This window comes from Herpailurus yagouaroundi, unplaced genomic scaffold (genome assembly GCF_014898765.1).
Source record: "Herpailurus yagouaroundi ecotype Mexico unplaced genomic scaffold, PumYag 77, whole genome shotgun sequence".
Classification (NCBI taxonomy): Eukaryota; Metazoa; Chordata; class Mammalia; order Carnivora; family Felidae; genus Herpailurus; species Herpailurus yagouaroundi.
Genome location: NW_024412388.1, coordinates 2,085,276 through 2,104,619, shown reverse-complemented (window position 1 = coordinate 2,104,619; position 19,344 = coordinate 2,085,276). Strand labels below are relative to the sequence as shown.

General features: G+C 54.8%; 2 protein-coding genes across 4 annotated transcripts in view; one reads left to right on the top strand and one right to left on the bottom strand.

Moving 5' to 3' along the window:
- WRAP73 (WD repeat containing, antisense to TP73) overlaps positions 1–9,414 on the top strand; it is a 22,587-nt gene extending 13,173 nt beyond the window's left edge. For all 3 annotated transcript variants that reach the window (XM_040459241.1, XM_040459234.1, XM_040459250.1), the window contains 4 exons: positions 7,100–7,205; positions 7,975–8,100; positions 8,527–8,718; positions 9,066–9,414. In XM_040459241.1, the coding sequence (XP_040315175.1) occupies positions 7,100–7,205; positions 7,975–8,100; positions 8,527–8,718; positions 9,066–9,208 (567 nt within the window). In that variant the 3' untranslated portion in view covers positions 9,209–9,414. The remainder of the gene's footprint in view (positions 1–7,099; positions 7,206–7,974; positions 8,101–8,526; positions 8,719–9,065) is intronic.
- A 495-nt stretch (positions 9,415–9,909) lies between these two features.
- TPRG1L (tumor protein p63 regulated 1 like) lies at positions 9,910–13,566 on the bottom strand. The gene is made up of 5 exons (XM_040459265.1): positions 13,296–13,566; positions 13,101–13,192; positions 12,839–13,015; positions 11,878–12,031; positions 9,910–11,265 (listed from the first exon to the last, which is right to left on the bottom strand). The coding sequence occupies exons 1-5, from the start codon at positions 13,500–13,502 to the stop codon at positions 11,071–11,073; spliced, it is 825 nt and encodes a 274-aa protein (XP_040315199.1). The 5' UTR covers positions 13,503–13,566; the 3' UTR covers positions 9,910–11,070.
- Positions 13,567–19,344: the final 5,778 nt, after the last annotated feature.

Sequence of the window (19,344 nt, the reverse complement as noted above, 5' to 3'; positions counted from 1 at the left end):
TTTTCCCCCCTTCTCCTCCCCCCTGGTCTTCTGTTAAGTTTCTCAGGATCCACTTAAGAGTGAAAACATACGGTATCTGTCTTTCTCTGTATGGCTTATTTCACTTAGCATAACACTCTCCAGTTCCATCCACGTTGCTACAAAGGGCCAGATTTCATTCTTTCTCATTGCCAAGTAGTATTCCATTGTATATATAAACCACATCTTCTTTATCCATTCGTCAGTTGATGGACATTTAGGCTCTGTCCATAATTTGGCTATTGTTGAAAGTGCTGCTATAAGCATTGGGGCACAAGTGCCCCTCTGCATCAGCACTCCTGGATCCCTTGGGTAAATTCCTAGCAGTGCTATTGCTGGGTCATAGGGTAGGTCTATTTTTAATTTTCTGAGGAACCTCCACACTGTTTTCCAGAGCGGCTGCACCAGTTTGCATTCCCACCAACAGTGCAAGAGGGTTCCCGTTTCTCCACATCCTCTCCAGCATCTATAGTCTCCTGATTTGTTCCTTTTAGCCACTCTGACCGGCGTGAGGTGGTGTCTCAGTGTGGTTTTGATTTTTATTTCCCTGATGAGGAGCGACGTTGAGCATCTTTTCATGTGCCCGTTGGCCATCTGGATGTCTTCTTTAGAGAAGTGTCTATTCATGTCTTCTGTCCATTTCTTCACTGGATTATTTGTTTTTCGGGTGTGGAGTTTGGTGAGTTCTTTATAGATTTGGATACTAGCCCTTTATCCAATGTGTCATTTGCAAATATCTTTCCCCATTCCGTTGGTTGCCTTTTAGTTTTGTTGATTGTTTCCTTTGCTGTGCAGAAGCTTTTTATCTTCATGAGGTCCCAGTAGTTCGTTTTTGCTTTTAATTCCCTTGCCTTTGGGGATGTGTCAAGTAAGAAATTGCTGCGGCTGAAGTCAGAGAGGTTTTTCCCTGCTTTCTCCTCTAGGGTTTTGATGGTTTCCTGTCTCACATTTAGGTCCTTCATCCATTTTGAGTTTGTTTTTGTGAATGGTGTGAGAAAGTGGTCTAGTTTCATCCTTCTGCATGTTGCTGTCCAGTTCTCCCAGCACCATTTGTTAAAGAGACTGTCTTTTTTCCATTGGATATTCTTTCCTGCTTTGTCAAAGATTAGTTGGCCATATTTTTGTGGGTCTAGTTCTGGGGTTTCTGTTCTATTCCATTGGTCTATGTGTCTGTTTTTGTTTTTTGTTTTTGTTTTTTAACATTTATTTATTTTTGAGACAGAGACAGAGCATGAGCAGGGGAGGGTCAGAGAGAGAGGGAGACACAGAATCTGAGACAGGCTCCAGGCTCCGAGCTGTCAGCACAGAGCCCGACGCGGGGCTTGGGTTCACAGACCGCGAGATCATGACCTGAGCCGAAGTCGGACGCCCAACCGACTGAGCCACCCAGGCGCCCCTATGTGTCTGTTTTTGTGCCGATCCCATGCTGTCCTGATGATTACAGCTTTGTAGCAGAGGCTAAAGTCTGGGATTGTGACGCCTCCTGCTTTGATTTTCTTCTTCAGTATTACTTTGCCTTATTCAGGGTCTTTTGTGGTTCCATACAAATTTTAGGATTGCTTGTTCTAGCTTCAAGAAGAATGCTGGTGCAATTTTGATTGGGATTGCATTGAATGTGTAGATGGCTTTGGGTAGTATTGACATTTTAACAATATTTATTCTTTCAGTCCATGAGCACGGAATGTTTTTCCATTTCTTTGTAACTTCTTCAGTTTCCTTCATAAGGTTTCTGTAGTTTTCAGCATACAGATCTTTTACATCTTTGGTTAGGTTTATTCCTAGGTATTTTATGCTTCTTGGTGCAGTTGTGAATGGGATCAGTTTCTTTATTTGTCTTTCTGTTGCCTCATTATTAGCGTAGAAGAATGCAACTGATTTCTGTACATTGATTTTGTATCCTGCGACTTTGATGAATTCATGTATCAGTTGTAGCAGACTTTTGATGGAGTCTGTCAGGTTTTCCATGTACAATGTGTCATCTGCAAAGAGTGAAAGCTTGACTTCATCTTTGCCAATTTTGATGCCTTTGATTTCCTTTTGTTGTCTGATTGCTGATGCTAGCACTTCCAACACTGTGTTAAACAACAGCGGTGAGAGTGGACATCCCTGTCATGTTCCTGATCTCAGGGAAAAAGCTCTCAGTTTTTCCCCATTGAGGATGATATTAGCTGTGGGCTTTTCATAAATGACTTTTATGCTGTTTAAGGTATGTTCCTTCTATCCCGACTTTCTCGAGGGTTTTTATTAAGAAAGGATGCTGAATTTTGTCAAATGCTTTTTCTTAATTGATTGACAGGATCATATAGTTCTTATCTTTTCTTTTATTAATGTGATGTATCACATTGATTGATTTGTGAATGTTGAACCAGCCCTGCAGCCCAGGAATGAATCCCACTTGATCATGGTGAATAATTCTTTTTATTTGCTTTTGAATTCGATTTGCTAGTATCTTATTGAGAATTTTGCATCCATATTCATCAGGGATATTGGCCTGTAGTTCTCTTTTTTTACTGGGTCTCTGTCTGGTTTAGGAATCAAAGTAATGCTGGCTTCATAGAATGAGTCTGGAAGTTTTCCTTCCCTTTCTATTTTTTGGAACAGCTTGAGAAGGATAGGTATTATCTCTGCTTTAAACGTCTGGTAGAATTCCCCTGGGAAGCCATCTGGTCCTGGACTGTTATTTGTTGGGAGATTTTGGATAACTGATTCAATTTCTTCGCTGGTTATGGGTCTTCAAGCTTTTTATTTCCTCCTGATTGCGTTTTGGAAGTGTGTGCGTGTTTAGGAATGTGTCCATTTCTCCCAGGTTGTCCAGTTTGTTGGCATGTAATTTTTCATAGTATTCCCTGATAATTGCTTGTATTTCTGAGGGATTGGTTGTAATAATTCCATTTTCATTCATGATTTTATCTATTTGGGTCATCTCCCTTTTCTTTTTGAGAAGCCTGGCTAGAGGTTTATCAATTTTGTTTATTTTTTCAAAAAACCAACTCTTGGTTTCATTGATCTGTTCTACAGTTTTTTTAGATTCTATATTATTTCTGCTCTGATCTTTATTATTTCCCTTCTTCTGCTGGATTTGGGGTGTCTTTGCTGTTCTGCTTCTATTTCCTTTAGGTGTGCTGTTAGATTTTGTATTTGGGATTTTTGTTTCTTGAGATAGGCCTGGATTGCAATGTATTTTCCTCTCAGGACTACCTTTGCTGCATCCCAAAGTGTTTGGATTGTTGTATTTTCATTTTCATTTGTTTCCATATATTTTTTAATTTCTTCTCTAATTGCCTGGTTGACCCATTCATTCTTTAGTAGGGTGTTCTTTAACCTCCATGCTTTTGGAGGTTTTCCAGATGTTTTCCTGTTGTTGATTTCAAGCTTCAGAGCATCGTGGTCTGAAAGTATGCATGGTATGATCTCAATTCTTGTATACTTATGAAGGGCTGTTTTGTGACCCAGTATGTGATCTATCTTGGAGAAGGTTCCCTGTGCACTCGAGAAGAAAGTATATTCTGTTGCTTTGGGATGCAGAGTTCTAAATATATCTATCAAGTCCATCTGATCCAGTGTATCATTCAGGGCCCTTGTTTTTTTATTGATCCTGTGTCTAGATGATCTGTCCAACGTTGTAAATGGAGTATTAAAGTCCCCTGCAATTACCACATTCTTATCAATAAGGTTGCTTATGTTTTTGATTAATTGTTTTATATATTTGGGGGCTCCCGTATTCGGTGCATAGACATTTATAATTGTTAGCTCTTCCTGATGGATAGACCCTATAATGATTATATAATGCCCTTCTTCATGTCTTGTTACAGCCTTTAATTTGAAGTCTAGTTTGTCTGATATAAGTATGGCTACTCCAGCTTTCTTTTGACTTCCAGTAGCATGATAGATAGTTCTCCATCCCCTCACTTTCAATCTGAAGGTGTCCTCAGGTCTAAAATGAGTCTCTTGTAGACAGCAAATAGATGGGTCTTGTTTTTTTTATCCATTCTGATACCCTATGTCTTTTGATTGGCGCATTTAGTCCGTTTACATTCAGTGTTGTTATTGAAAGATATGGGTTTAGAGTTATTATGTTATCTATAGATTTCATGCTTGTAATGGTGTCTCTGGTCCTTTGTGGTCCTTGCAACATTTCATTCACAGAGTCCCCCTTAGGATCTCTTGTAGAGCTCGTTTAGTGATGATGAATTCCTTCAGTTTTTGTTTGTTTGAGGAAACCTTTATTTCTCCTTCTATTTTGAATGACAGACTTGCTGGGTAAAGGATTCTTGGCTGCATTATTTTTCCTGTTCATCACATTGAAGATTTCCTGCCATTCCTGTCTGGCCTGCCAAGTTTCAGTAGATAGGTCTGCTACTGCCCTTATGTGTCTACCTTTGTATGTTAAGGCCCGTTTATCCCTAGCTGCTTTCAGAATTCTCTCTTTGTCCTTGTATTTTGTCAGTTTCACTATGATATATTGTGCAGAAGATCGATTCAAGTTACATCTGAAGGGAGTTCTCTGTGCCTCTTGGATTTCAGTGCCTTTTTCCTTCCCCAGATCAGGGAAGTTCTCAGCTATGATTTCTTCAAGTATGTCTTCAGCACCTTTCCCTCTGTCTTCCTCCTGTGGAATCCCAATTATGCATATGTTATTACATTTAATTGTATCACTTAGTTCTCTAAGTCTCCCCTCATACTCCTGGATTTTTTTAATCTCTCTTTTTCTTAGCTCCCTCTTTTTCCATAATTTTATCTTCCAATTCACCTGTTCTCTCCTCTGCCTCTTCAATCCGAGCTGTGGTCGCCTCCATTTTATTTTGCAGCTCATTTATAGCATTTTTAGCTCCTCCTGACTGTTTCTTAGTCCCTTGATCTCTGTAGCAATAGATTCTCTGCTGTCCTCTATACTGTTTTCAAGCCCAGCGATTAATTTTATGACTATTATTTTAAATTCATTTTCTGCTGTATTGCTTAAATCGTTTTTGATCAGTTTGTTAGCTGTCGCTATTTTCTGGAGTTTCTTTTGAGGAGAATTCCTGCGTTTCGTCATTTTGGATCGTCCCTGGGGTGGCGCGGATCTGCAGGGCACTTCCCCCGTGCTGTCTGGAGTAACTTGCGTTGGTGGGCGGGGCCGCAGTCAGAGCCGCTGTCTGTCCCCAGCCCACTGCTGGGGCCACAGTCAGACGGGTGGGTACCTTATCTTCCCCTCTCCCAGGGGCAGGACTCACTGTGGAGTGGTGTGGCCCCTGTCTGGGCTACTTGCACACTGCCAGGCTTGTGGTGCTGCTTCGATGGGATCTGGCGTATTAGCCGGGGTGGATCCGCAAGGTGCACAGGGGTGGGAGGAGCAGGCTCAGCTCGCTTTTCCTTCGGTGATCCGCTTCAGGAGGAGCCCTGCGGCACTGGGAGGGAGGCCGACCCGTCGGAGGGATGGATCCGCAGAAGCACAGCGTTGGGTGTTTGCGCGGTGCAAGCAAGTTCCGTGACAGGAACTGGTTCCCTTTGGGATTTTGGCTGGGGGGTGGGCGAGGGAGAAGGCGCTTCCCAGCGCCTTTGTTCCCCGCCAAGCTGCGCTCTGTCGTCCGGGGCTCAACAACGCTCCGTCCCGTTGTCCTCCGGCCCTCCCGTTCTCCGAGCAGAGCTGTTAGCTTATAACCTTCCAGATGTTAAGTCTCACTGGCTGACAGAACACACTCCGTCCGGCCCCTGCGCTTTTGCCAGCCACACTCGGGGGCTCTGCCTTGCCGGGCGGGCTGGCTGCCCCTCCACCGCCCCGGCTCCCTCCCGCCAGTCTGTGGAGCGTGCACCGCCCCTCCGCCCTTCCTACCTTCTTCCGTGGGCCTGTCGTCTGCGCTTGGCTCTGGAGAGTCCGTTCTGCTAGTCTTCTCGTGGTTATCGGGGTAAATTAGGCAGATGTGGGGAGAATCTAAGCGATCAGCAGGACGCGCTGAGCCCAGCGTCGTCCTTCGCCGCCATCTTCCTCCCTCCCTGGAATGCAGGTTTCTATTTGAGCCACATTTGGAGAAGGGAGGTAGAAAAAGTCTTTTTTCACTTTACATTATTCATGATGATGTCGGTACTCACATCACCAGAAACTTCCGTTACGGTAACATTTCAAATGTTCGACTCGACCAATTCCCAAAGGATCCCAAGTGGTGTCCTTGCCCTGCCCTCCCCACTCCCCAGATGGGTCACTCTCAGGTCTGTTCCTGCCCTCGGCAGAGTACCCAGGGTCCCTCACCCACAAGCACTGGGCGTTTGGGGCTGGAGGAGCAGACGTGAGAAGCGGGGGGCAGGTGTCCCTGGGGCAGGCAGGGACGGTCACGGGGGCAGGGGCCAGGAAGAAGTGATACGGCATCGGAGGGAGGAGCAGGTCTGGCAGCAAGAACAGGAAGTACCAAGGGCCTGAGGTGGGCATGTGTGTCCTTTTTAGCAGGGGACAGACAGACCCCAACCTTGGGGAGCTGTCCCACACGTGGGAAATAGGAGGGAGGCCACCAGGAGTAGGGCTGCAGGTAGCCGTGTGGAAGGGGAGGGGAGGGGGAGGGGACAGCTGGGGAGGCGAGGCTGGGGCGGAGGTCCTGAGGTGGGACCCGGCTGGAGGTGCAGGCGGGTGAAGCCATCCGTGGTTGTGGGAGGCCGAGGCCGAGCAGGCCAACCACGTGGGCCGCGAAGGGTTTGCTCGGCCCTCCCGGCCTGCAGCTCGAGCTCGTTCTGAGGCCAGGGGACAGCCGGGCTGCCTCACCGCCTCGGCCTCATGGGCCCATCAGGCTTCGGGACACAGATGTCCCCTCGTTCCCAGGACCTGCATCTGTCACTTGGCACCACTGAGACGCTTGTGTCCTCACTGGCGAGCGGTTGGCTGGGCGCGTACGAGCCCGCAGCCAGCACAGGCCACTCCCCCGAGGGGCGGGACCCACGCCAGGCGCCCACGCGGCGGAGTGGGCGCCGGTGGCCCGGCGTCTCCGTGTCCGTCACCAGGAACGGCAGCGCCTCATGTCGAGGTCCAGCGTCACCACTACCCGGTGCGTCACCACCTCTGCTCCTGCGTGTCATGTGCGGGCGGTGGTGGTGGCAGGACCGTCGTGTCTTCCAGGTCGTGTACAAGGAAGCCGAGAAGACTCCGCGGCTGGCGCCGGGCCGCCTGGCCTTCCCCCCGCCCAGAGCAGCGGCCGGCGTGGCCTCCCCCGCGGAGACCAAGTGTGAGCAGTTGGGGGGGGCGGGGTCGCTCCCTCGTTTGCCAGCAACACCTCCCGGCTTGTGTCCTCCCACCTGCGGGTCACTAGACTCGCCTGATCGGGGGGTGGGGGGGGAGGTTTCCGTCGTGTCGGGAGGGCTGGCGGTCCCAGTGTGACAGGCGGCGCCCTGCAGGTGGTTCTTTAAGGACCAGTAAGATGCCCTTGGAGGAGCCAGAGGGGGTGGGGCTGCGGAACTGGACGCGGGTCCTGGGCAGGTGGCCTGTGCCTCAGTCCCGGCATCGGTACGGTGGGCTAACGAGGTAAAGGAGGTGGGGGAGCAGCCCCCGGGTCGTGTGGTGTCCGCGGCCCAGTCCTGCTCAGTAAGCACCCCGGATGGAGGCGGGGGCGGGGGGGGTGGGACACAGCCAGCACACCCGCTCACCTGGCCTTCCATCATCACCTTACCACCTTTTGCCGTGAGTTTTATAATGGCTTTTTGTTTTTTTTAAGACTTTTTTTAGAGCAGTTTAGGTGTATGGCAAAACTGAGGGGAAGGCACAGAGTTGCCACACCCCTGCCCGCTCACACGTGGTCTCTCCGCTACACAGACCCCGCCACGGGGGCACCTGGCGCGCTGACCCGCAACACGGGCTCCAGCGCCGTGGCCGGGTCCCCTTAAGCCTGTTTCCATAGAATCTTGCCTCCGTGGGTTAACGCGAAGTCCTCTTTTCCTTCCGTCTGAACTGAGTGGACGAGGCCAGCGGCTCCTGTCCCCTCCCTTTCTGTGTTCTAGATGAGATCGCCTCCGTGCCAGTCTCCTTACAGACCCTGAAGCCTGTTGCCGACAGAGCGAACCCGAAAATCGGCATCGGAGCGCTGGCCTTCAGCCCGGACAGCTACTTCCTGGCGACGAGAAGCGGTCAGTGGCCGCGCTCGCGGGCCGTGCCCCTTCCCGTTTCCTCCGGTGCCCAGGCATGAAGACCGGGTGAGCGAAACCCCGGTGACGGGCTTCCGGCATGTCGCGTCCTCCTGCCGGGATGCTGTGCCCACAGAAGCTTCCGGAGGCACGGCGTCTTGGCGCCTCCGCCCGCTGCTTGCCATCGGGTGAAGAGCAGGGTCCGGGCGCCACCACAGCCATGGCCCGTTTCGTGCGGGAAGGGGGCTCACGTGTTTTGAGGGCTGTAAAAACCGCCAAACCCGCCCTTGTGGGCTCTAAGCCTGGGCGGGGGGACCGTCCGGCTCGTAGACACCGGAGCAGCCACGTCCACAAGGCTTGTGGCCTGCCCCCCAGCGTGCATCTCAGGCAGGGACACTGAAGCAGGGTGTCCACGTCTTCCCTTCTCAGACAGTGTCCCGAACGCCGTCTGGATCTGGGACATTCAGAAGCTGAGGCTCTTCGTGGTGCTGGAGCAGCTGTCCCCCGTGCGCTCCTTCCAGTGGGACCCGCAGCAGCCCCGGCTGGCCATCTGCACGGGAGGCGGCAAGGTGTACCTGTGGTCGCCAGCGGGCTGCGTGTCTGTGCAGGTGCCTGGGGAAGGTGAGCGCAGTGGCGCTTGTGACCGGCTGTAGGCAGAACCCTAACAGATGAGTCCCTCCCAGCCGACCTGGGCACCGTGGCTCGTGTGGGCGACCACCTCGGGTGTATGGTCGGGAGTCCCTCTGGGCACATCCGGGGAGACCTCAGGCTGGTCCCCGGCATCACACACCGGGTGGGGGTCCACCGCTCCGAGCTCTCACGGGACACAGAGATGCCCACCCGAGTTGAGCTTTGGGGCTGCAGCTGGGTCTCTCCAGGCCTGTCCTTTGGCTACAGGATTTGGGGCCGCGCTCACCCTGGGACCCTGGCCTCACCCTTTCACCCTCCGGCTGCCTGTCTTTCTCCAGGTGACTTTCAGGTGCTTTCTCTGTGCTGGCATTTAAACGGGGACTCACTGGCCCTCCTCAGTAAGGACCACTTCTGCCTGTGTTTCCTGGAAACCGAGGACAGGGTTGGCACGGCCTTTGGACGACCAGGTGACCACACGTAGGACCTGCGAGTGCCCAGGCCCGGCCGAGACGAGAGAACACCGCGGCATGTGGCAGCTACGGGGAAGGTGCAGGGCTTCTGGGGCTTGGGGGGTGTTCCACAACAGTGGCCCAGATGAAATGACCGGCTTTTATTTTTGTATAGCATTCCTGTAAATATGTATGGTATGAAACTAATTTTTATTTAAAATAAACATTTGCTAACTCATGAGACGGCTGATGCTGGTTTTCGTGACAGGTTTAAGTCATAGGAAGGTTTTCTGGTTTGTTTCAGGTTTTGGGTTCACGGTCTTACAGAAAGTCACTGACCCCAGGCAGCAACTTCCCCCTCAGACAGACATCCTGCTCTGCTCTGGCGCCCCCGTTCCTGGTCACTGAACCTTCTGGAGAGCGGGCTCGGTTTTCACATGGGGTGCGTGCTGGAGCGCGGGGACAGGAGCTGCCGGCCCCAGGGCCGTCCGGTCAAGGCCGGCTCCACACAGAGTCCCCCCACCTGGACTCGTCTTCCTAAAAGCTAGACAGTTGGCCCATCACTCTGGGTTTTTCTGTGAGCGAACTCAGGGGACCGTACTTCCCTAGCATCCTCCTGAACGTGCACAGCAAGGTGGCAGGTTTACAAAGCTTTAACGTACACACTTCAGAGGTGAGTTTTCTTGGTTGTCGCCCCTACTTTGAATAACGATCTCAAAGAAAGAACGATATCCATTCGGTTGTAAACGTCTTTACTGTGAGACCAAAAGCAAAGGCTCAGGACCCAGGCAGGATGGAGGCGGCGGCCTCTCGATGTGGACAGGCTATGATCTGGATCACATCCACGCGGGTTAAGAGCTACACCAGAGCTGTAAATGGGGAGGACGCCCTGCACCAGCGCTTGGGGTTGATAACAAAGCTTCCAGTCAAGCCAGCAAGCCGACGATGTGTGGGTGCCACGGGCGGGGGGCCACGGTTCCCACACGGACGTGCTCGGCGGGCCGCCAAGCCCCAGGCACGTTCAGGGCAACACCAATAAAGCCTCGCATTTGCGTGGGCACTGCGGTAACCAAGCCGGGCGTTAGCGGCTTCATGAGACTCTAATAATACGGTTCCTTTTTCAAAAGGGCATTCTCCGAAAGCAAACTGAGCAGTCCCCATCTTAAATACGAACGTGACCGTACAAACGTAAAGCACGTAGAGCTGTCAAAGAACTACCTACCGAGGTGACTCAAATTAATGAATTGTCTAAAAATGATTTCTTGCCAGCTTTGGGGCCTGGGAAAGATGCCACAAATACGAACACGATATAACTTCAGAAAAAGTGTGACTTCAGGTCAAAGACGTATTTGCACAAAAGCAACTGTCCATCTGGGAGCCGACAAGGCAGACTGTCCCCTGTTTACTTCACCAGTCTGCTGGCTTGTTTTGCACTTAGCTTTAAAAAAACGGATTAGATTTCCAAATACAAAACTTGACACTAAGTATAAACTTATTTGCCACTCCAGGCACTGGGGTTTGGGGCCCTCCCTGGATGGAACCATCCACACGGGTGGAGTGCTAGCGGGGAGGCTCTGGTGGGGGCACATGTTTATTCACATGCTGGAGGGCTGGGCAGGACCACGAGAAGCCGAATGGAGACACTCTGGGAGAAACACGGAAACAAGTTCTAGAAGATGGAACACCAGCCACGAGCGGGACTGCTGGATTCACCTTGCTTTTTTATCTGTGACTCCTATTACCAGACTTCCAAAACCCAGGGATAGCAGGGAATGCGTTCGACTATTCTAATCACACTCAGATCCCTAGAGGTTAACAGCCCCGACTCTGCCGGTGCAGCGGAGCTGGCCCGGGTCTGAGGCCCCACGTCCCCAAGTCTACCTGTGGGCGCCATCTAGAAGCCTATTTTGCCTCTGGTCATGGAATAGCCCAGTTTAGCCTCGTTGTTAATGAAGGACATGAGTCCCACGTAGGTCTCGATGAGGAGGGGACGATCCAAGACCAGCACGCCACTGGCTTGTCCTGGCAAAGGATTCTCTTTCTGGGCTTTCTTGACAGCTTGGATTAGCAGAGCTTTGAAACTTTCCAGCTGTAAAGACAGAAATCATGTTGCCGGTCAGTGGTCTACACGTGGAACGGACCACCCCTTCCTGTGCCAGCCCCGTCCCTGCCCTCGGAGGACGTGCCTTTCCAGCCACACCCTGGCAGCCTCTCCCCTCGGCTCCTCGATGCGCCTCTCTGGAAACGTCAGATCCTAGCTCTGTGCTCACTGGGACAGACGACAGGCCTCACAGAGCACTTGTGTCGTCAGGGACCTACTCAATCCTCACCACCACCCGCCAGACTAGTGAGCAGGCCAAGTGCGCGACTGGCGAGGGAGGCCCAACTCCCCTCACCGGTGGCCCCAGGGCCTCCTCTGCTGGCGAGCACGCAGCCTGCTGGGCCAGCACAGACTGCCCAGAGCCCTTCCGGGCCCTTCTCCAAGGTGACCATGGCCACAAGGGGCGATGTCATACAGCTACCCTGACCAAGAGCCACTAGCCACATGGGGCTATTTAAACATAAGTTAGCTAAAATTTCTAAAACTTAAAAGCTTGTTTTCTCAGTTTTTCTAGGACACAGAACAGTCCAGGTGCTCAACAGCCACACAGGCCTAGAGTGTCGCCATCACGGCTGGACAGCGCTGCCCTCACGGTCTTACTTGGCACAGAGACGCTGTCTTCTCATCCGCACCAGCCATGGGGTGCTCTATGAACGTGGCATAGGGCATGTTGGTGGACCAGGGGTTCCATCTGTTTATGAAGGAAGGGCGGCTCTGTTTGTCCCACTGAATGCGGATCCCAAAACCTTCTCGCCTACAAAGAAAGAAGCTTTCACGTCACCCAGCAGGCCACAGCTCTCCCTGGCAGCCCGGCAGGTACAGGGTGTGACGTTAGGGGGCTGCTCTGGGACCGCGGACAGGACCTGTGACACTCAGAGCCGGGGGTCTCCAGTCACCCGCACCGAGCACTTTGAATACTACAAACCGACGCCATTGTTTTTGTTTGGGCCCAACACCCTTTATGCTATTAGTGCAGTTCAACAGCAACGGGAAGGCGCTGCAGGCAGGCTAACCACGAGAACAACATGTCTGTAGCCTCAGGCCCTTTGTCCAGGAGGCCCGACGGCCGGTTAGCGGTCTTGACTTGGGTACAGCCCCGATCACATCCCTGCAGCAAAGCTCTACCTTGTATTAAAGTCCAGGCTTCTCGTATTTCAAGATCCGCCCTTCTGAAAGCAGGTCAGTAACTCTCTTCTGCCTTTAGTAACATCAGCAAATAAAAGCGATGCTTTTTTTTTCTGTTAAAATTTAACCGGAGCAGAGCTTGATGTGACAGAGGTGACACACACCGAATGTGGCTCTCATCTTAAGAACACCACGTCAGCTCTGCTTCAACAGACCTCAAGTTCATCTTACTGCCAGCCTGATAGCTGTCTTCTGTGCTAGAATTCCTTTTAATGCACCTGCTGCCCACTTGCTTCTATTCTAAGAAACTATCGATTTGAAGCAGATGATTTTATGTTCGCGCAGAATGGCAGACTCAGGACAACCAGGGGGCCGATTTGGGACGGACCTGCTGCTACAGGCCCTGGTACTAAGGCTCTGTGTCCCACAGTCTTACTTGTTGAGCGATTTGGGGGGAAACTGGAACTCTCCGCAGGAGATGGTGTCCACCGCGTTTAAGGCGACCCTGACCACCTGCTGGCACTGAAGGCTGATGAAGTCGTACTTGCAGATGAGCAGTGCCTGGTCTGTGATGAGCACCAGCCGCTCCTTCTCGTTGTTCCAGTGGTCAACCCTGCCCGCAGACGACACGAGTCACCGGGCGCCGCCCCGCTCACAGGCCACCCGGCCGGTCCCCACGCCCCGCGCGCCCCGCTCACTCGGTCAGCAGCCACACGCCCTGAATGTCGCCGTCCTCCACCGGCCGCACCACCACGCCGATCTCCTCCACCGCCTGCTCGATGGTGCCGGGCTGCGCGGGCGGGGGGGGGGGGGGGGGGTGTCACTCTCCGCCCCTCTCCCCTCCCGTCCCAGCACCCCCCTCCCGGGCCGCCCCGGCCCCACGCCCGCCTCACCCGGAAGACGAAGTACTCCTTGACGCGGGCGCGGCGCGTGGGGTCGTGGATGCTGAGCGGCCACAGCGTCTGGCGCAGGGGAGTGCCCGCCCCCGGCCGCCCCCCGCCCGCGCCGCCCGCCCCGACCGCCCCGACCTCCTCGCCGGCCGCCAGCAGCGCCGTGGGGCTCGTGCCGGCCGAGTCCACCGAGTCCCGCAGCTGCAGCATGGCCGCGCCCGCCGCCGCCCCAGACCCCGACCCCGGACCCAGACCCGACGAGGCCGCCGTCTCGGTCGCCGCAGCTACCGCCCCCGAGGGCCGGTGCAATTGGCTCGGCGTCGCCAGCCCCGCCCGAGGCTCCGCCCCCTACCCGCGCCCGCCGGCCCTGGCGATTGGCTCTTCCCCAGCCGTCTTCCGCGATTGGCCCTACGCGCCGCCCGTTCATAATCGCTCCCGCTCCTCGCCAAGCCGGAAGCGCACGCCGCGCGCACGCCCATTTCCTCCGTACGCGACGCGAGGGGAGGGGCGGGGCGCGGCTGGTTGCCAGGGAGACGCAGAGGGGGCGTCAGGAGTTGAGTGTGCCCGATCCCAGTAAAGGGGGCGACCAGCCCCTCCTCACCGCCCCAACCTGGACGCGCCCGTAGTCCCTGGTCTCCGCCCCCGCGGCCACCGCCCCTCTCCCTACCGGGCGCGCCCCACCCCCTCGATCACCGTCTCACCTCACCGTCCCCCGGACGCGACCCCGGCCCTTGGTCACTGCCAGCCACCCCGGGACGCGTCCCCCGCCCGCCGTCACCGCCCCTGGCCCGTTCCCCCTCCGCGATCTCCGTACTCCCCCGCCCCGACGTGTCCCCCTCCGCGGTCTCCACCCCCAGACCCGTCTCCCCCGCCCCCCCCAACACCCGCGGTCACCGCCCTCCCCCCACCGGGTCACCGCCCCTTCTCCCCATCGGACGCGCCCCACCTCCTCCATCACCATCTCACGTCACCGCCCCTCTCCCCGCACGCGTCCCTCGCGCCCCGAGACGTCTCCGCCCCGCCGGCGGCCGCCCCTCCACACCCGACCCGTGTCCCTGCCCGCCCTCCGCGGTCACCGCCCCTCCCCCCGGGACGCCCCCCAACCCTCCCTCGCGGTCCCCGTCTCACCGTCCCAGGACGCGCCCCGATGCCGGGAAGGGCCGCGGGCTCTAGAGGCCCTGTCCAAAAAGGCCGAGGTGGCGTGGGCTTCCTGGAGGAGCTGCGGGCCCCGCTTCTGTCCTGAGCACGAGATGGAGCGGCCGGGAGGTGCGCCCAGCGCTGTGACCAGCCTAGAGTCCTCACTGAGCCTAGGAAGCTGGCCTCCTCTGATCCCTGTTTCACAGAAAAGGACACTGAGGCACACAGCCGGGTCACTTACCACAGCCACGCGTCAAAGATCCATTCCAGGTCCCAGCTCTTGTCCTCTGGACACTAGAGCCACATCTGTTCCTCCTGTGGGTGACCTCTTTGCCCAGGGCTGGTGCCACCCTAGGCATCTGCCCTCCCTGTCAGGGGCCCCAGCTTCGGTCTTTGCCCCCGCGGGCCCCAGGACTTCCTCACCACCCTCTTTGCACCCAAGGGCTGTGCATCTGTGACAGTTTGCAGCCCCTTCCAAATCCTCCCCCAGTTGGTCACTTGGGACTTCGCTGCTTCCACTCAGGCCACCCTCTTACTCCCCCACTCCCCCAACCCCGAAAGCCTTGCCTCACCCCTACTGGGTCCATCCTGCCGCACTGGGTCTAAAACCACCCTCCCTAGGAGACGTTGCCATTCCCCATGACTCGATTACTGTTTTGTTCGCTTTTTCCTCTGTGTGCGTGCCTCGTTAGTTAGGAAAGTTCAGTGGAACCAGCCCTTTGCATATGGTTGCACCTTGGGGTTTACAGCCAGTTCCACAGTTCTTCAAATTTCACCAGAGCCCAGGGCTGGCCACACCGCACGCCACAGGTGCAAGAGCAGGTTCGGAGAGTTCTGGGGACATCCCCTAGGCCGGCACAGCTCTGCCCACGAGCTAAGCCCCTCCGGGGGCCGTGCAGACTCAGATGCCCTCTCGGTTTGTACGAGATTCACAATTCAAGGATGGCCCAACCTCCTGTCTCCCAGGACCTCCCTCCAGGGAGGGCGCTGCAGCCCTGCACACAGCGGGCCCTCGGCACCACCGGCTGCTGCCCTTGAATGTCAGCATCGCCAAGCTGGCACCAGATTCCACGGGTACTGTTACTGGCGGGAGAGCCTGCCTCTTGGGAACCGGAGGGCTCGGTGCTTGGATTCCCGGCAAAAGATATAGGTGAGGACTCTGCCTCCAGTACAGACAGCCAGAGGGAAGGTAGCGAGCACAAAGCAGTTTGTTCAGGACGGTGCACTCTCAGGATGGGGGAAGGAGCGGGCCCAGGGGGGCAGGACTGTCTTTCATGGCTCACAGCCAGGGTGGTCTCCCACTGAGGTGGCTTCTTGTCGGTTGGGAGGAGGGGGAGTTGGGGCCCTACTAGGTCCTGGCTGGAACCATCAAGGCCCGTCCTCCCCCCTGAGGCGTGAGTGGGGGCGGGGAGAGGTCCAGACGGCAATGTCAATATATTGTAATGAAACTAAGGGCTAGGCGAGGCTGGGAAGCAGGGTGCACGTTCATCACCTGTTCCTCTTGGGTGGCTAGCCCCCCCCCCCCCGGAGGTTGGAAACCACAAAATCACTCCTACTGCCACCTTGCCCCCAGCTCCTCTCTAGCTAACTTCCAACTCTCAATACCGGCATAGTTTTGGTACTTGGCTCCCTGCAAAAAAAAAAAAAAAAACACAGAGATCTCAAAGCGTGTTAAGTGAGTGTGCAAATGTGGGCGGCAGAGTGCTTCTATCCCCTCTGGCCTGCTGAGGTGGGGTGGGACAGACGCTGCTGCCTTCTGTTGACCCCAGGGCCGGTGACGCCTTCTTTGGGTCCTGTCCCCGCGGGGGTTGGGGGAGCCCCTCTTCTCTGGCAACCACAGCCGGGGCTGAGTGTGCTCTGCCCTGTCCCTGTGGGGTGGGCCCCTGGGGGGCCTGCTGACCCCTCTCTTGGGTCTCCTGTCACCACCTGGGGGAGTTGGAGCAGAGCGGGGACCCATCAGGGATGGCAGCTGGCGTGTGGGCCCGAGAGCCCTGCTGTCTGGGCCTGGACCCTGCCTCCTCTACCTCTGGCCACGAGGGCCAGCTCCCTTCAACCCTCTGTGCCCCCGTTTGCTTTCGTACTGACTCTGGCAGACAATAGTTCCTACTTCCAATGGCCACAGGGGGGCCAAATGACGTGACGTGGCTGGCACTCTGCCGGCCCGAGTCAAGAGCCGTGTCTGGGTCAGCGGTTACTCTTTTTTTTTTTTTAACTTTTTTTTTATTAACGTTTATTTATTTTTGAGACAGAGAGAGACAGAGCATGAACGGGGGAGACACAGAATCCGAAACAGGCTCCAGGCTCTGGGCTGTCAGCACGGAGCCCGATGCGGGGCTCAAACCCACAGACTGTGAGATCATGACCTGAGCCGAAGTCGGACGCTCAACCGACTGAGCCCCCCAGGCGCCCCGGCGGTTACTCTCTTTTACGCTGGTCCTGAGTGCCGCTGTATCGCAGATATTGCCTCTGCTCCCAACACGCATGCATGGGGGGCAGGGATACCCCTTTTCCCGAGGAGCAAACAGCCCAGAGAGGTTGTCCCGTCCACAAAGCTAGGATGCCCTGAGGTTCAGAGCCTGTGCTCCTGGGCCCGAGGCCCCTGCGGTGCTCCGTTGGGCACCGATGCCTCCAAGTGGCTGAAGCCGGGGCTGGAAAGCTGCAGGAGAGCTGAGGTTAGGGGAGGGCGCCACGCTCTGCTGGGCTGGGGCTGGCAGGCGAGGTGGGAGCGCAGGGTGATAAGCCAGAGGCTCCCCAAGCCGTCTCGCAAAGCTAGGAGGGCGCAAGCTGGGAGGATGGATGGCCCAGTGCTCCTGATGGAGCCGGAGCGGGACGCTGACAGGTGGAGTCCCCGAGAAAGTGGGGCGCGCAGGGGAGAGGGCTGTGATTGACGGCGAACTGTCGGAGTGCCCCGGGCGGCCCCACCCACCGGTAACGAAGGAAAATCTTAAATAGTCATTAGTCTAGACTTCTAATAATTGAGAACATACCCCAAAACTCCTAGGAGAAGACTTGCATTGTTCCTCTGCTTCTGGAAGCCGCAAGTGTCATCATGCCTGAGGTGCAAGCTCCCGGGGATGATGGAAACCGGTAACTGGATCGCCTGCCTCTGGGTCAGGATATAGACCCTGCCGGGGAAGGCCCCTGCCCGCCTCTCCATCACGGCCTCTGCAGGACTGCCGGTCAAGGGCAAAGCCAAATCTTAAACGTCCCCTCCACAAACGTCAGTGAAAAGCCTCGGCCGCGGGAGGCGGCCCTCACCTGTTCCACCTGCCGGAGACACGGTGGGTTTCCACTGTTACACTGTCGTGAGGCTGGAGTGTCCGTGCCCATCTGCGTGTTTACGGACGTGTACAGATGAGTGTTCCCTGTGTGCGACGTCTGTCTCCCCCGAGGGTACTGCAGAAAGTAATTTGTAAAAGGGCTCTGTTCAATCGCCTTACAGAAAAATACGCTTTCGTATCAATGATGTACCTAGGAAAAATCGAAAATTGTCTTTCGTCTGGTGAAAGGACAAAGGTTGCTTGGGTGATTGGTCCCTCTTGATGGAATTATGAAAGGTTTTCCTTTACCTTTTAGGTCATCTACCTAGAAGACAAAGATTCTGTGTTTTATTAAAATACTTGCCTGCGTCCTCTGTTTTTATCAGGTCTTTGATTACTTCCGGAAATGGAGTCTTCTCTATTAAAAGAACTAAGGGTTTATTTTAGTAACTGTGTAACTTTCCATGTTGCCTTTGAAGCCTTTCCTTGTCATTTTATGTTTTTTAATTTCTTACCGTTTATTTTTCAGAGAGAGAGTGCGTGAGTGGGAGAGGGCCAGAAAGAGGGAGACAGAGCATCTGAAGCAGACGTGGGGCTTGAACTCACGGACCCTGAGATCCTAACCAGAGGTGACATCAAGAGTTACCGCTCAACCACCGGTCCAGCCACCCAGGGCCCCTTTCATTGTCATTTTCATTAAATGGAGAGCTGATCCCAAAAGTCAAATTCTGGGTGAAGCCTCGTTGGCCTTGAACTATCTTTGGGATTTTGCGGAGGTCCCTGAAACATCTCAAAAGACGGGTTCTCTCTCCTGGCAGAGAGAGATTATGCTAATGAGGCTTACTGGACACGTTAACTCCCGTGGGAAGTGCGGTCAAGAGAGCAGGGACGTCAGACTTCTGTTAGGGCAGATTTATATACAAAATTCCTAAAAATCTGATGTGTGCCGGTAAGAAGGCATCAGCCATAATTTTAAGGCGTATGTCACGGAGTGGGGGGCGCCTGGGTGGCTCAGTTAGTTAAGCGTCTGACTTCGGCTCACAGTTCATGGGTTCGGGCCCCGCATGGAGCTCTGTGCTCAGCTCAGAGCCTGCTTGGGATTCTCTGTCCCGCCCCCCCACCCCTGCCCTTCCCCAGCGTGCTCTCTTTCTCTCTCTCTCTCTCTCAAAAATAAACATTAAAAATAAAAAACGGTACGTGTCACGGGAATGTCCAACTTTCCTCCTCGGTGTGTCCCAAGGCCCCCTCAGCACATGTGTAGATGTGGCGATTTGTAAGTGTTTCGTGTTTTCTCATGCGCAGACGCGTATGGCTTTACTCGAACACTTGGCAAACCTACTTCCTCTTCAAGGAGATTCATGGAAAAGACTCGGGCGAGTGCAGGCTTGTGAGAACTAAAGTCCATTTGCCTTCACATGGGAGGGCAGCAGCGGATGGGGGGCTACCTGCCAGCCCCCCACCATGTCAAGGGGTAGCAGTCCTGTCCCTGTCCTCCTCCCCCCATTACGTTGGTGACGCGGCGTTTGCATGTGAAGGCTTGTCCCTGCAGCAGGACACTCTGGGGGCCTTGCTGGAGCACCTGTGTGTGTGTGGGGGGGGGGGGAGGTGGAGCCCAGGCACCCCCTCCCCGTAAGGTTTTGGGGAGCTGTGTGGTC

What these genes read in the sequence shown, in the direction of transcription:
- TPRG1L (XM_040459265.1), bottom strand. Translation starts at nt 13,502, where the DNA reads ATGCTGCAGCTGCGGGACTCGGTGGACTCGGCCGGCACGAGCCCCACG. An exon ending in AGGAGTACTTCGTCTTCCGG is followed by an intron (nt 13,193 to 13,295) that starts GTGAGGCGGGCG and finishes CCGCCCGCGCAG; the next exon opens with CCCGGCACCATCGAGCAGGC. An exon ending in CCCCCCAAATCGCTCAACAA is followed by an intron (nt 12,032 to 12,838) that starts GTAAGACTGTGG and finishes CTTTCTTTGTAG; the next exon opens with GCGAGAAGGTTTTGGGATCC.